The sequence below is a fragment of the Pseudorasbora parva genome, chromosome 18, assembly GCF_024679245.1.
Source record: "Pseudorasbora parva isolate DD20220531a chromosome 18, ASM2467924v1, whole genome shotgun sequence".
Classification (NCBI taxonomy): Eukaryota; Metazoa; Chordata; class Actinopteri; order Cypriniformes; family Gobionidae; genus Pseudorasbora; species Pseudorasbora parva.
In genome coordinates this window covers 42,157,483-42,174,829 of record NC_090189.1, presented here as the reverse complement: position 1 = coordinate 42,174,829, position 17,347 = coordinate 42,157,483, and the positions used below count along the sequence as shown (strand labels likewise).

Sequence of the window (17,347 nt, the reverse complement as noted above, 5' to 3'; positions counted from 1 at the left end):
ATGTAATAATAGTTAATAATCTCATGCATGAACATGATTCCGCGCTCAATCTCGCCGTCATCAAGTTACAACTTTGTTTTGAATAGAACTCAATGCAATTTAGGTCATTTTTTGATGAAGTACCTGGTGCACACAAACGTTGCACTTGTCGCAGAAAACCATTTCATTGCCATCCTCCCCCTCGGGTGAGCGACACACGTCACACACCACGTCCTCGTCGTATTCGATGCCCAGTCCCTCCTCCGTCTCGATGGCCTGCTGCATGTTCTGCTGACACCTGCTCTCCAGCTCCAGGACAACCTGCTCCATGGTGAGCTCGTCCAGCTCCGGAAGTGCTGAGGAGCACAAGACATGCAGAAGTGAAGAACATGAAGACAATCGGGACAATCGCTTACTCCTGACAAGTCAAGTCACCTTCATTTATATAACGCTTTTTAAAATATAGATTGTTTCAAAGCAACTTTACAGTGATAATAGGAAATTATCGAAAGAGAGATTGTTTTGGCTGTGCAGCCGCTCTAGAAAACAAGTTATTGTCCAGCTAAAGTACGTTTTAGATGGATTAACTTCCGTTGTAAAAATGCAAAAAGGGTAATGCATGTGACGTCACAGTCCGCCTTGAGTGACTGCGGTTACGCCCACTGAGTGGCAAAAAGACTGAGGCACAGCATTGGTGTTCAGTGTGAATGCCACGAATAACACATAAAACCTGGCTTGGTGCCAGAGGGGGGTCAGAGAGGCTTAGCCATGGACATCCCTGTGCCCCCTTACGGACCGAAGGGAGACATACTTGATAATAGAGTGTAATTTTCTCACTCAAACTACTGTCGTTGCTGCTTACATTTACATTTACATTTAATCATTTAGCAGACGCTTTTATCCAAAGCGACTTACACAAAAGGGGAGAGCAATAGAAGCAACGAAACAGACAAGGCCAAAAACCTGTAAGAGCTGTAAGAAATCTCAATTAATTAGCACAGTACATAATTTTTTTTTTTTTTTTTTTTTAATAGACATCTACAACAAAAACTCACGTACGAAAAATGCCGAACATCTGGATTTTGATAGTTATGATAACATCATAACTTCTGCTACTGATTACTTTTAGAGGGAATGCTGCTCATAACTACTGGCCTAGGATCTGTTTTACTCATAATAATAATAGTATATTATTATCAAAAAAGAGCTGGCAAAAGATCCAGTAAGTATCTGTATTTACGCTCATCAAATTATTTAATTTTCCGTGTTTTCTCTTTCATTGAGTAATGTAGCCAATCACAGAGATGTTTGTTGAGCTGTTGAACGCAATGGCCAATCACAGAAGTGTCTGTTGAGCTCATGAATGCAATGGCCAATCACAGACGTGTCTGTTGAGCTCTTGAACGCAATGGCCAATTACAGACGTGTCTGTTGAGCTCTTGAACGCAAATGGCCAATCACAGAAGTGTCTGTTGATCTCTTGAACGCAATGGCCAATCACAGACGTGTCTGTTGATCTCTTGAACGCAATTGCCAATCACAGACGTGTCTGTTGATCTCTTGAATGCAATGGCCAATCACAGACGTGTCTGTTGATCTCTTGAATGCAATGGCCAATCACAGACGTGTCTGTTGATCTCTTGAATGCAATGGCCAATCACAGACGTGTCTGTTGATCTCTTGAATGCAATGGCCAATCACAGACGTGTCTGTTGATCTCTTGAACGCAATGGCCAATCACAGAAGTGTCTGTTGAGCTCATGAATGCAATGGCCAATTACAGACGTGTCTGTTGAGCTCTTGAACGCAAATGGCCAATCAAAGACGTGTCTGTTGATCTCTTGAACGCAATGGCCAATCACAGACATGTCTGTTGATCTCTTGAACGCAATGGCCAATCACAGACATGTCTGTTGATCTCTTGAATGCAATGGCCAATCACAGACATGTCTGTTGATCTCTTGAATGCAATGGCCAATCACAGACATGTCTGTTGATCTCTTGAATGCAATGGCCAATCACAGACATGTCTGTTGATCTCTTGAATGCAATGGCCAATCACAGACATGTCTGTTGATCTCTTGAATGCAATGGCCAATCACAGACATGTGTTTAAGTGAGAATCCACTTTCCGGTCGAGATAATAATCCTCTCTAAGTGGATACATTATGTAAATAAGAGATTAATTGTGTCTTCAGCGTCAGATTAATTTAACAGAACTGTGTGAGATTGTGTTCTTTGAACGAGTGACAGCTTTTAGCAATTATAAAGGGAGCGCTCTTTGCGCAATGCCTATGTGATATGAAAAAATTTAATAGGCCTATAATATATTCAGAACTTGAATAAAACTTGTTGTCTATTCTTGACAAGTGACCACATACACGCTGCAACACATAGGCACATCCACAGATAAATGCGGTGGTGATGACTGACAGTGATAAATATTGATGCATCACAATCAGGCTCATATAAACGCCAGGAAACACGATTCCTGGCAGCATGTCAATATCCATGGATCACTGGATCTTTGGTAAGTTGTAAGAAACTCTATATATCAAGTCCAACCTTTAGTTTAAACTGATAACTCTTTGTTTTACTGGCGTTTTCCCCTATTAACTCCAGTCATGCAGCAGCTCTTCTGCCGCTTAGTCAGGCGGGAAAGTGACGTCGATGCATACCCTCTAAACATAACATCTACAACATATTACAGTACAAACACAAAGTAAACACTGCAATAATTCCTCAACAGTAAATCATAAGAAATTGTTTGGCGTAAATGTGGGCTGTTGCTGCTCTGAGACAGTGAGCCGTGCTTCTATATTTAAACGTGCACTGTCATATTTAATGCAATGCTCACATGTTTAATGAAAAATACGTTTTAAGATCGTCAGGATTTGTAATCGAATAGAAACTCATGTGACTTGGCTAATCCCACAAAGAATTCCAACTTTGATATCAACTTGTACAATAACAAATTTGCATAATTAAAGGAAAATGATTCCGATAGTCAATCAATCTTACCTAGCTGTCTAAATTCAGTATTAACCAGCTCAAGCCAGGCCACATCCAGATCATCCAGATCGTAGCGGCTCAGCGGCTCAGCAAGACCATGTGACTCTCCGAAGCCAAACTCTGACAGGCCCCTGGTTTGGATTGGTGAGAAGAACGGGATTCGACTGACCTCCGGAAGCTCCCTGGGGACGGAAAAACACACTTTAATGACCACACAACTCCTCATACGTGCAGTCAAAATAGTCATCGACCGATATATAATTTTTTTTTATAACCGATACCGATTATTTTCATGTTTATGTGCCGATAGCCGATATATAGAACCGATATTTATTTATTGTGTTATTTCTGTTTTTTACAATTATAGCAACAGCAGTGAACTGAATTTTTACAGTTTTGCTCCCTTATAACTGATACTGATTATTTGCATGTTTATGTGCCGATAACCGATATATATAACCGATATTTATTTATTGTGTTATTTCTGTTTTTTACAATTATAGCAACAGCAGTGAACTGAATTTTTACAGTTTTGCTCCCTTATAACTGATACTGATTATTTGCATGTTTATGTGCCGATAACCGATATATATAACCGATATTTATTTATTGCGTTATTTCTGTTTTTTTACAATTATAGCAACAGCAGTGAACTGAACTTTTGCAATTTCGCTCCCTTACATACAGAACAAAATACACTTCTGCATCAATAGTCTGAAAGAGTGAATTTTCTTTTAAATACAGTGCAAAGCATTTTTTACATTAATGCTGTTTCATATTTTTATTTATAAATACAGCATATTAACATAAATAAATGAGAGTTGAGTTTATCAACTCCCGATAACTATAAGCGTTAATTACTACAGTTTAAGAGGTTTATGTGTTTAATAGACTAAAGAGTGAATATTCTCTGGGATATAAATAAATTGTCCGAAAAATAAACAAAACTGTGAATACATCATCGCTGTTACAGAGTCCATCTCATCTGGCACGTTATCAAAATGATTAATAATGTTTGTGTCTAGATTATGAAATACTGATGACAGAGCGCTGTTTTCATCTCTGCATTTACACGTCTCGCTGAGATAGGCCTAATAATTCATTTCCACAGAGCTGTAATTATTTAGATGTTTATTATATAAATGTTATACAGCAGATGTTAATATAATTTAAGGAGTTTTAAACGAGTGTGTCTTGTTGTGCACAAGTGCATGCGAACAATTTATTATTATTATTACAAATTGAGGTAAAGACGGTCAATTGTCTTAAGGAATGATTATCAGATGAGACTGAACCTCTAAAACACTAGATTCATGCATTAGTGTGAATGAGGCCAACTGGATCTGCTGCGGTCGCTGATGTCATTAGGGGGGTTTGATGATGTCATTAGGGTTTGATGATGTCATTAGGGTTTGATGATGTCATTAGGGTCACTAACCCTTTTCATAGAAAAAAGCCAAACAGCATTCATGCTGAAAAAAATCCCTCAATGCACGCCTTTAGAAAACCTTTGCATACTGAGAACTAGGTGTGTTTACAACCCAACGGTTTTCTGTACTAGGGATGTTTACCTCAATAACTGTGCAGAAACTGTAGTCATTTATTGAAGTGTCATTGACATTATGCCAGAGCTGCCTTTGTCTGTGATGTTTGTTCACTGTAATATTTAGCAGCAAAGAGTATGCTACCAGCTCCTCAATTAACTGAATTAAAAAATAATTTGATTTCTATTAAAAGATTTCCCACAAATTGCTGTGTATATTCTGGTAATCAAATGAAGACATAAAACATTAATTTATTTACCTTTTAATTTAATTAAACGTTGTCAAACAAAGCTGCATAACTAAGCATTATAAGAAAAATTGTGATTTATTACTTAAAAAAATTAAGTTTTGGTAATGTATTATTATTATTACACTGAGAAGTATCTAAACTCTATTCTACAACAGTTATATGTGTTAAGTTAAACCAAACTTTTATTTTGTCAGGTTGCCGTGAAGAGCTTTGATTTTGTGCGTTTATGGTATGAAGGTATTAAAATACAGATGAAGTGACTCTCAGAGATGGTGTTCATGCATGTCCTCATATAAAACGCGATGTGTATGCGTGTGCGTAAATTAAACTATGTGTCTGCGCCATTCATTCACAGAGACAAGAGGATTCATATTTAAATAGTCTTTTTGATAATTGTGGCACTGATTGATTTAATGTGAACTTAATTCAGTCGGAGCCCTTAAAAGTACAGCGTTTGGTACCCAACCCTAGTAATGTATCCTCTAAGTAGTAGGGGTATATAATGACACACTCGCGTCACGATTTGATATATATCACGATACTGAACTCATGATACGTATCCTCATATTTTAAACCAACACTAAGAGTTTTTTTATTTTATTTTTTACTTTTTATAATAATTAAAAATAAATTACATTATTATTATCATCAGGACCCACAAATACACCCCCATTGCATAATTATACATTATATTCAACGTTATATAGCATTGTGCTTTAATCTCAATGTGTCTGCAAATCCAGCTGAGACTTGTTTACAAACGATTCCCGCAGTGAAATGAAGCGAACAAATGTCTACTCATTCCTAATATCAGGATCTGAAGGAAGCTTTTGCTCCTACAATCAGGCACAGCGCAATATCTTGCCATCTTCGGTATGTTTATTGCTCGTTTAGCTCGCTATGTTTATTGCTCGAGTTGGTGGGTGGGGCTACATAAATAAGTGGGTGGGGCTACATAAGCAGGTGGGCGGGGTTACATAAGCAGGCGTACACATTTATCTGCATAAGTGGCGTTTCCCCTTCTAACACCTCATTGATATATTTGAGAGCTCTCGTTTTCTGGGCCTAGTGTCTATAAAAGCTTTTCTTTGACTAACAATGATGTTTTCAGCTCTGAAACTTATATTCTTATATCACGATGACCTTTTATATATCAAAGGCTCAAGGGGAAAGTTGATTTCTCAATTCATCACACCTTTAAAGGGTTAGTTCACCCAAAAATAAAAATGTCTGTCATTAACTCCTCTCCCTAATGTCGCTCCACACCCGTAAGACCTCCGTTCATCTTCACACACAGCTTAAGATATTTTATATTTAGTCCGAGAGCGTATGCAAGTGTATATCCAAATCCGAGTCGATCCGAATCATGAATCAATACGCTGATTCATAACCGTTCGAATCTTTATTTGAGAATTGAAAACAAACCCGGAAGAGAAGACAATGCTGAATAAAGTCGTCGTTTTTGTTATTTTAATGTCGAACGACATTAGGGTGAGGAGTTAATGACTTACATTTCATTTTTGGGTGAACTAACCTTTTAAGGTAGGAGTTATACACAGTCTACTATTAAAGTGTGAGAATTAAACACTGCAAGTCGATCAAAGCGTGGCTCTGATAAACCATTAGCGCAACCACAAGTTCCTGACTGGCAGCTTAGAGCTGGTTCATAGGTCAATGCTACACATTTTTGGAGATATTCAGAAGTGTATTGAGTCATATTAACCATGCATCACAGTCATTTCGATGTGTGTGGGATGTGGAAACCCCGTACATGTGAACCTGGTCATGTGGATAGCGATCCAATCGTGTAAAGACTGAAAGAGAGAGCATTATTTCTAGATCTGGGGGCCACAGTTCTGTGATTATATTGAACAGGTTTCTTTATTTAAGTACTTAGGTGGAGAAATTATTATGCAGGTCTTCTCACATCAACAGCCTGTGCTCTAGATTGCAGCAGAGGCTTTATTTCCTGCCAGGGTTTGGGTGAACCAGAAGATCTTGTTTTTGTTTTAGCAGTCTGTATTTGAGTTATGGTATCGTAATCTGACTGTTCAATCAAAACTAGCACGACTGCTACATATACCACTCGAAAAATGATAGGGTTGGAGGAAAAACCAACCGTACAAGAGATGCACGAGGCATCTATTTTTAATGTGAAAAATTGTTGATGATGATACACACATTTTACATGTGAATTTTTATTTGTTACCATCAGGGAGATATTTTGTGCCATCTGCAGTTAATTTTACATAGAGAATCTCATGACTGAGATATGATGCTTTATTATATATATAACTGCCACAAACGAAATATGTATGTATGTATACACACACACACACACACACACACACACACACACACACACACACTTTAGCTGAACATCACACAGAATCATTCAGTAGCAAACACTCAGAATAATGCTGGGTTATTGTTTTAACCAAAACGCTGGGTTCAGTCTGCTGGGTCATTTTCAACATTTTTACCCAGTGTTGGGCGGTTTTTCTGTAACTCATCTGCTGGGTCATCACATACCTACCCAGGGCTGACTCAGTGTAACCCAATGTTGAGCAGACTGTGCCAAACCGGGTAAAACTGGATGCGTTTGTCAACGGTCATTGTGTCCTGTTCTGAGAGAAAACCTCCTGAGGGGAAATTCCTGGATGAAGTTAAGGTTTGTATTACATTGTATTAATGTACAAAGAGGAACTGTACAATGTCTGTAGTATCACGTTTGACCTTTTTTGTTTACATGAACTATTTACTTGAACTAGTGACATCAGAAAAGCTGAAGGGTTTAAAAAAAAGCTGTAAACAAAGGCTAATTTTAGTGTTTTGAATGTAAAGGAAATATTGGCAAAGAAAGTTTGTTGAAAGGGTTAAAATAGGTTCCAGTTCTAGAGCTCTCCAAGTTCTTAATGTTTGTTTTTATGAGTTCATGTGGTCGTTTGACAGACTAGATGGCACAAGGTAAAGCTGTTTTTATGTAACTTTTCAAAAATATATATATAAGAGATTGTCATTTAAAGGTCCCATTCTTCATGATTCCATCTTTCAAACTTTAGTTAGTGTGTAATGTTGCTGTTGGAGCATAAATAATACCTGTAAAATTATAAAGCTCAAAGTCCAATGCCAAGCGAGATATTTTATTTAACAGAAGTTCCCTTTCAAAGCCTACAGCGAGCGGCCGGTTTGGACGACACCGCTGCACTTCCTGCTTTAATGATTCAACTAAAACCGTTTGTTGACAAACCCTCCGCCCACAAGAACATGCACAATAGGGGGCGTGGTCTCGTTGCTCTCCCGCGTGGAGAAGAGTGAGCATTCAGCGCTTGCATCGCCCCGTTATGGTAAGAGGCGGGACCTTTCCGGGCAAAGTGCGCTAAGCTGCTGTCCAATCACAACACGGGAAGCGCTGGCCCAATCAGAACTCGTTACGTGTTTCTGAAGGAGGGACTTCATAGAACAAGGAAATCATCAGGCCGTTTTTAGGACAGAGGAAACAGCGCTGGACAGATAAGTCAATTGTGTGAAAAATACTGTGTTTTTTTACACGCGAAACATGAACTCATGTTATATTGCACACTGTAAACATAATCAAAGCTTCGAAAACACGCGAAGAACGGGACCTTTTAATGAACTGGAACAGTTACTGATACCCGTTCTCTTCCCACAGATTCCCACTGGCTGTTTTTGCTGCTCCTGTCACGTTCTAAAACATTTACTAAATGTTTTTGAATATGACTGTAAAAGGCAGACTTTAATAAAAATTGTGTATGAAGTTGAATAAGTGAAGTTTCATAACTTTATAAGGGGAAAAAGTCCAGGGTGCTCAGGGAGTTTGAAAAGTCCAGGGTGCTCAGGGAGTTTGAAAAGTCCAGGGTGCTCAGTACAATGTTTGATGGTGCTCTTTTGGGATTTGGGATCGTTACCATCAGTAACACACTACACAAATCCTGCAGTGCCAGATGTGTCCCCCATGCTTAAGCCAGTACATGTTTTGGCCCATCTGAAGTTTGCTACATAGCATTTGGATGATCCAGAAGAGAATTGGGAGTATGTCATATTGTCAGATGAAACCAAAGGAGGAGAAAGAATGCTGAGTTGCACCATACCTACTGTGAAGCATGGGGGGGAAACATCATGCTTTGGGGCTGTTTTTCTGCAAAGGGACCAGGACGACTGATCCGTGTAAAGAAAAGAATGAATGGCGACAGTGTGTAAAAACCTTGTGGCGACTTACAGAAAACATTTGACCTCTGTCATTGCCAACAAAGGGTATATAACACAGTATTGAGATTAACTTTTGTTATTGACCAAATACTTATTTCCACCATAATTTGCTAATAAATTCTTTAAAAATCAGACAGTGTGATTTTCTGGATTTTTTTCCGCATTCGGTCTCTCATTGTTTGAAGTGTACCTAAGATGAAAACTACAGGCCTCTCTCATCCTTTTAAGTGGGAGAACTTGCACAATTGGTGGCTGACTAAATACTTTTTTGTCCCACTGCAAATGTGTACGTCTGCTTCTGTAGCCCCGCCCACCGACTCGTGGAGATAAACGAGCAATAAAAATACAGAAGATAGGAAGATATTGCACTGTGCCTGGTTGTGGAAGAACACAGTCGCTGCATGAGCTTCCTTCGGATCCTGATATAAGGAATGAGTGATACTTCATTTAATTTTAATGAAGTTCCAGCTCACGTGGGGAAGACATGTACAAGTGTTCGCTTCATTTCACTGCGGAATTGTTTGTAAACAAGTCTCAGGTCAAGCTTGATTTGCAGACATATTGAGATTAAAACACAATGCTGTGCTTCTATAGTGGATCCGACAGGAATGGTGCAACACACTTATGTAAGTAAAACATGTTTTTATTAGGGCTGAAACGATTCATCGAGTAACTCGAGTTAATCGAATCAAAAAAATCCTCGAGGCAAAATCATCTGCCTCGATGCTTCGCTTAGTCCATTTAACTACACACAGATATTGCAGAAAGACATTTTTTGTGTAAGGACTCGGCGTATGAGCGGATTGCGGTTATATCCGCGGTTCAGGTGCGTAAACATCCCAAAAATTGCAGGTGGATGAGAGAAATCGTTACTATGTTGATTTTAATAAACAAGCGGAACTCTCATATCACGCTAAAAACGCAATGAATGCGTGTCGTTCTTTAACTTTCGTTTTCAGCTCATGTTGAGATCAAAGACCGCAATGCGAGAGAGAGAGAGAGAGCGGGCGGGCATCAGCACTGGTAATATCCTTTAATATCGCTGTTTTTAAATGAAGACAACTGCGTGTTGAGCTTCAGGATGCGACGCTGAACATTTAAGTTTCATTTGCGGCAGTTCACGCGTCAGCTGAGGAGTACGAGCAACTCCAAACACATGAACTCGATGGAGTTTGCAGCTTTGCACATGGATCACCATCATTGTGATGTGTGCGAAATCTTTAATGAGACTTTATATATCCTACTTGATAATATCTTCGAAATGCACCATTAGATGTTCTCAATACTATAGGCGCAACAAACATCAGAACAAGCTGTAACGCGCGCGCGTTTGTGATGAGCAGCGCTCGTGCTTTCAGAGCTCAGAGCTGCGTGCTTTCATTGATTTGTGTAATTTAATCACACTTTAATCATATTTATAGCTACTAACTTAAAACAAGCTGTGTTACAATGATGAATGATTAGCTCAAAAGATCAGCATGTGTGATGTACTAACCCGATCACACATAAATGCATTTAAATAGTACGAGTGTGCAATGTTGTGGCGTATACATTCCACGACATTGCACACTCGTACTATTTATACGCATTTTTGTGAGAATAGCCTGGAATTAAACATATCTCGCGTTTGATCACGTTCTAGCGGTTATTCCTCCGTGTGATGTATAGGTTGTCGACCCTGGGTAATGTAAACGATAGCATCGCGCTTAACACTGAGGATTTGAAGTTGTAAATACCGGGTGCGGGTGGATGGTTTGCTTCTAACAGCTGATTCGGTGACGATAGAGCTGATCCGCACATCTCTTGTTCCAAGTTAACCTGTCCAATATGTTGCTTCAGTAAAGGAGTAAATAAGACATTAAATGCTTATGTCATGCCTGAGCTGAAGCTGAAACATGAAAGTTAAGTTGCACAACATAAATACAATGTTTAGTTATTTATATTATTTATAGAATATTTATAGAATATTAGAATATTTATATTATATAGAATTTATAGAATATTTATATTATTTATATTGGCATTATTGTTATTTATATTACTACTATTTAGATTTATTGGTTGTAGGTTTAGTTTTAGATTGAACTATGTTTACCTTTTTAAAGTAATTTGAAATAGATTTTTATTTAATATAATATGGCAATTGTATGCATTAAAATAGTTTAGTTTCACAGTTATTAATGTATGCAATTTCAGCAAAAACTAAATTTTTCTAAAAAGAAAACAAATTAGATATTAATTTTAAGATACCCGTCTTATTGTCTCTTATTGCTCTTTAATAAAGAAAAAGTAATTATTATCCGATTAATCGATTAATCGATCGATTAAGTGGTAGATTAATCGATTACAAAAAGAATCGATAGCTGCAGCCCTAGTTTTTATATGTGATAGTATTGCATTGTAAGAAATCATTTTGATTATGTGTACGTGTTTAATAGAACATACCTTAGCACGCTGTCACAGGCTGGAGAATCCTTTATTTATTGGTTCATTGCAATTAGAAAATGGTATTCTGTACGAGGAAATATTTTGCGAATAAATTAATATTTCACCAATTATACTCACTTTTGTACAAAGAGCCCTTACGGACGCTGTCTAGTGCATACGTGAACAAATAAATCGGAGCAGACGGGAGAGAATATGAAAGAACTTAAATTAATATTTAGAAAAAAATAATTATGTCAGGAGTGCAAAATGTGATGTCACTGCAACCTAGTTTTATCATAAACAGAGGTCAGATATCATAGCTAGAGTCTTTAATCTGTCTGATGACACTGTTTGTCCAGATGTAAGAGTGAGATGTTTTAACATGAGGTGAATGATGAAGAACAGTAATCTGGGGCCGTCAGCCAGCTTTGAGCATAAAAGGTATGTTATACCCCTATACTGCATTAAAAGGGCCATTATATTTGATCTTTTGACAAGTCATTGTACTATAAAAATGCCATAAAGACTCGTTTTTCACCTTCCTTGCGTCACAGATAACCTCAGCAAGTACTTCATCTCTTACTGGTGAATGTGGTATTTGAGGGCAGATTCTGTGCACCATCCTCAAAAATGTTCTCGAGTTGCTCACTTCATGCAAAATAATGTTTCCTCGCCGCATTTCCACAAGCCATGTGTGTGTGAGGCCATCCTTAAAAATATTTTGGTTTGCAGTAACAGTAAAAAAAATTAAAAAAAGTAGGTAGGTCAATTTTTTTTTTTTTCAAATTTTAATGTAAAAAAAAAAGTAAATTTTTGGTGATGGGGATTACGTAGGTATGAATTTAAACTGACTGGGTCTTCAAGCCGTGCCTTCGGGCGCATAGGCTAATTGCAGGCTATATAGACCACAAACAAATTGAAATATTTGTCAAAAACATGTTTATTGCATACATTTTAGGTGCATTCATTAAGAAAATGTTCCAACCACCGCTAGCTGTCATTTACTCATAGCTGTCAACCCTCCCTTTTTTCCGGGTTTCTCACGTAATTTAGCTCTTTTCCCGCTATGTTCCCGTTTTAGTATTTTCCAGTGATATGTATTGTATATGATATGTATATGTATTCGTATTTTTACGCTCGATTGTGCTAACTCAGAACATGCAACTATCTGTGTCTCTGAAGTGGCTTGCACTTGTTGCTAAACCAACGCATATGGTGATATAGACTAGTGTATTTAAATATTAAAAATATTTTTTTTAATGAATTCAATTAATTAAGCAGCTATAACCTTCTCTTTACTGGTAAATATTACAGTAAACAAACATCACAGACAATGGCAGAGCATTTTTTTCAGACGTTATTTTATTTTTGTAATATTATGTATTGTCTCTGTTTTTTTGAAGAGACACTGCCCCTCTTTCCTCCTTCTTGACAGCCTACATTTAGAATAATAGATTTGATTAACATTAATAATGAAAAAGGTTTAAAAATCGTGATTGTTTGGATTGTTTTTTCTGCCGTCGAGCCACAGCCATTCACTAAATTAGTGTTTCTCAACCTTTTTTCAGTCAAAGATCAATCCTTTTTAAAATTACAAAAGCTATTCAATCAAGAGTAGTGAGTGATGTCCTTATCTTTTGTTTGACAGACAGCAGAAGGCTACTGCCCTTATAAGACCTAATACAGGGATATGCTCGTCTTTTCAGGTAATACAGGGATATGCTCGTCTTTCTCGACTGTATACAGTTCACTTAAGGCATCAGACTATGTCTGCTTGGATACTCATCAAGATCGACATGTTGACATACTTTTTGTGTGAGTTTGTCCGTTGAAGCGCAAGACTTGAAGAACTCAATATTTGCGCGCTGTGAGACGTGCGCGCGCTATTGTACCAGCGCAGAGAGACAGCTTCTCACACTGCAGAGTTCTCATTCGCGTCTTCTGGCGAATATACTGTGTGATGACGGCGAAATGACTGGTCATACGGCAGCACTCGCATGCATTGAACACAGTTTACAAAGATAGACCGTTTGCCCACGGTTTTCTTTTATTATCGCTGTTGTAGTGTAGCCTGTCTCTGAGGAGCCAGCACGTGTATCCATCGAAAGAACTTTACATAAAGCATTAATTTTCAAGTTACAACCAGTGCCGCCGCTCCCACCTCGCGCTGCGGTCGAGCAAAACACGCTAACCATAGCAACGCGTTATGACAACGATATTTCAGACTGACAGAGAAGGGATAAACGGCTGTTCCGCCATTTGTTACTGTTTTGTACACGTTGTTATATTAATTATAATTCAAATTCTGTTTTATTGGCCACAATATAGTAATGATGAATGTTGAGAGGGGCACTTTTGATTAATTTTCAAAAAGGGCAGGGGCTCAAACCCCGAAAGCCCTCCCTTCTGCAGTGCACTTGCCTGTGTGTAACGTGTCCATGGTCCTGACTCCTGTCAACACAATGCGGCGAAATCTCCGACAGGGCTAACGTTACAGTGAATGAGAGAATGAACCAAAACGAACGCACGTGCAGGCCATAGCATAGACATCCGTTAACCTTAGTGTAAACATAGATGACGTCACGGGTTTTTCTATAAAATAAAGAACGTAGCCTTCGTATGTAGACCCAGGCAATTTATATATTTATAATACTTACTAAAATATATTCATATTATTTTATTACTTTTGTATTAGATGTTTGAAGAGTAAAAAAAGAAATTGGTCGGTCTTAATGCAAATTTACAACCGGCAAGTCGGTCGGACTAAAAGGAAAAAAAAAAAAATTTGAGTCGGCCCTAATTTGACAGGGTCGGTCGGGTTACGGCAAACAAGAATATTTTTAAGGATGGCCTGATTGTGTCGAGCTGATTCTCACCGGACTACAGGCTCAGGAATGGCTTCTACATTGGCTGGCACCTGCACACCCTTCTCCCATTCCTGCCTCCAGGGGTCGGACAGGAAATAAAACTCCTCTGGGCTCAGTTGTGCTGAATCAGGCAACTTCATGGCTGTAATGAAATCGGTCCGAAACACCTGAAAGAACATAACATTGCCAACATTACACAAGGAGGTCTTCTTCTGGCCTTTTCACTGGGACTGAGGCAAGAATGAAAGCTATTTGAAAAGATAACCATACCTGTCAACATTTGGGTATCAAAATCTGGGATAGATTCGGGGGTCGGGGGGGCATAAATCCTCACATAAACCCATAATAATAATGAATTATATATCGATTAATCCTTATTAAAGGTACTGAAGTTATTTCCTCAAGAGCAGAGCATATTTAGTGAGCTTTTGTTCTTCACATTGTCATTATAAGTGGTTCCTGTCACTTTAAAAGATCTTCCGCTGTCGCATGATGCGGATGTGAGATGCTGAAGTCGCAGTTACAAAACTTACAAAACAAGTGACTGTCCCTCACCTGCTCCTCTTCAGAAAATTAAATTCGCTGTCCCATTCAAGGTATTCACACGAGGGTTTGGGTTTTTTGGCAGGAGTGCCTTCCGTCTCTATCGTTACGTCCATCATCCGTCTCTGTTTAGTTTTTCCCCGCGTTGTCACTCGTCGTCTGACCTCACACACTAACCTCGCGACAGTACTGTAGGCTACTGCAGCTGACAGTTATCGTGAGGCTAGTTACGGAAATGTTTTTGTTTTTTTACTCCGGTATTATTATTTTTTAATAACGCAGGTTAAAATATGGGATATTTACGGGAAAATACTAATACAGGAGGACGGCCGGAAAGAAGGGTAAAATACGGGACTAGTCTAAAAACAAAAACAAATGTAGGGCGGGGCTTGATTGTGTCTGTGGGGGATTGATTGGATGGTGGTGGTTTGCTATTGGCTGATCTCATGTGAGTGACAGGCGGCTCCGCCCTCATCATCTTCTGAGAAGAGGTGAAGTTATTTTGACTCAGGTTTATTAACACGATGATGTGCACCGATAAATCATTTAATCACTGCAATATTCCATAAAAAAACAAGTGTTGTCGATTTTGATCTCATTTTCACAAGTTAAGCCAAACTGATGTAAAGATTAGTAGTAGTAATTAAAAAATAATCAACAGATTAATCTACTTGGTAAGAGTCATGCCATTTTCTTTGCATAAAGTTTTATTATGCCATTATCATTATCTAAAATAATGATAATGGCATAATAATGCAGGTACACCTTTTCAAAGATCAATACACTTATTTCTAAACACTATTTAACACTGAAAAGGGAAAAAAATGTAAATATCCACAATAAATGAACAAAACAATCAAAAACAATAAAAGCAATGGACTCTCAGTCTGTTAACAAAAAAACCCACTTGAATAAACACCAAAAACAATAAATAAAACAGATAAAAACTGCGACGGATGATTGTGTTTTAGCTGCATATTAGAGGTGGTGGTTCACACGGTTCAGCATATGATAGCTTAATTATCCACAATTTAGGATACAGTATTACACACAATGTGTGCACAAATTGAACTTGACCGTCTCTGAGGAAAGCGAGGTGACATTGATACAGCGAGAGAAGACATTGATGACATGCTTTTCATTTATTTGGCAATAGAAAGCAGAATGTGTATTACTATCTCTACAGGAACTCATGAGCCTTTAGCACACACAGATTAAACTGAAGAATTAACTTGCGTTATCAGACTGCCAACTTCAGTGTAGCTTTAAGCCTCGTTTAAACGCGTCCGCACGAGCGCGAGGCAAAAATGACGTCAATACGGAGTGCACGAGACGCCATTTCGCTTGGCGAAATTTGTAACTTTACGCGCGGCTCTGCAACCGAAGAGCCCTGAGTTCCAGACGAATCTGGCCGAGCATGACGACTCCTCACCCAATCTGAGCATCGAGTATAAACTCCTCATCAAACGGACAGACAGTGAGAGAGACGAGGAAAACGAACAAGCACACAAATGGAAATTATCACAGCCGGAAAAATTATCATACAAATAATTGATTTATATCGCGACAGGCCTATTTGAGAAGCGATTCACTCGCATATACGGCACAATAGAGAAGAAAAGACCATTGAAAGCTCCCTTTAATGCCGACTTTAAGGGTGTATTTCTCACCTCAGATGGTTTCTTCGGCTCATGGCGTACCCATGTGCTACAGGTCCCTGTGTTCTTTGAAGACCGTGACCAGGTCGTCACATGACCTGCAAGAGATTAAAGCATGAGCTTCCAGAGAACTCCCTCATCATTAACCCGCCCTCATGTTGCTCCAAACCCTTATAACTTTCTTTTTATGCTTTTGCACTGATGTGCGGGTGAGGGAACGACAATTTATGGTGAAAAAATTATAAAATAAACTTAAGGTATACTTGTTCTTTTATCTAATGAAGTTGTAAAAAACTAAAAGTAAATTCATTTTTTTAAGTATTGTTTGACAAGTAATCCAGTGAAATGTATCTTCATTGCCTTTAGTGTTAGTTAACACAGAATTACACTTGCTAGTTAACCCTTTAAAGCTACGGTAACACATCTGATATGCACATTTCTAAGGCCTCTAAATGATCATGTCCGCTAAATTAGCTGATAAACCAATGGCACTCGATCTCCTCCAGTCCTTCTGTTTCTGATTGATAGTTTAGGCTGCTTTAGTGTTTGGAGACTTTAAAGGATCAGTTCACTTCAAAATGAAAACCTCCTGATAGTTTCCTCGCCCCATCTTTTTTCCACTAAAGAAAGAAACACATGAACATCTGGGATGAGATGGACGTGAGGAAACTATCAGGAGATTTTCATTTTAATCCTTGTGTACAAGTGTACAAACGTTCCTTCAGCTTCACGTGTTTGTGTTTTATCAAGTAAATGTTATAATAACGTTGATATTGTTAGTGATATTTCAGACTGAAGCAGGTTAACTTGATCGTCAGAAATCATGAGTATGAAATA

At 38.4% G+C, this 17,347-nt stretch overlaps 1 protein-coding gene across 2 annotated transcripts in view; it reads right to left on the bottom strand.

The window, feature by feature from the left end:
• The window catches only part of jade2 (jade family PHD finger 2), a 60,705-nt gene that overhangs the window by 27,432 nt on the left and 15,926 nt on the right, over positions 1–17,347 (bottom strand). For both annotated transcript variants that reach the window (XM_067423490.1, XM_067423489.1), the window contains exons 3-6: positions 16,523–16,608; positions 14,319–14,476; positions 3,001–3,173; positions 124–335 (exon numbers count right to left, since the gene is read on the bottom strand). In XM_067423490.1, the coding sequence (XP_067279591.1) occupies positions 124–335; positions 3,001–3,173; positions 14,319–14,476; positions 16,523–16,608 (629 nt within the window). The remainder of the gene's footprint in view (positions 1–123; positions 336–3,000; positions 3,174–14,318; positions 14,477–16,522; positions 16,609–17,347) is intronic.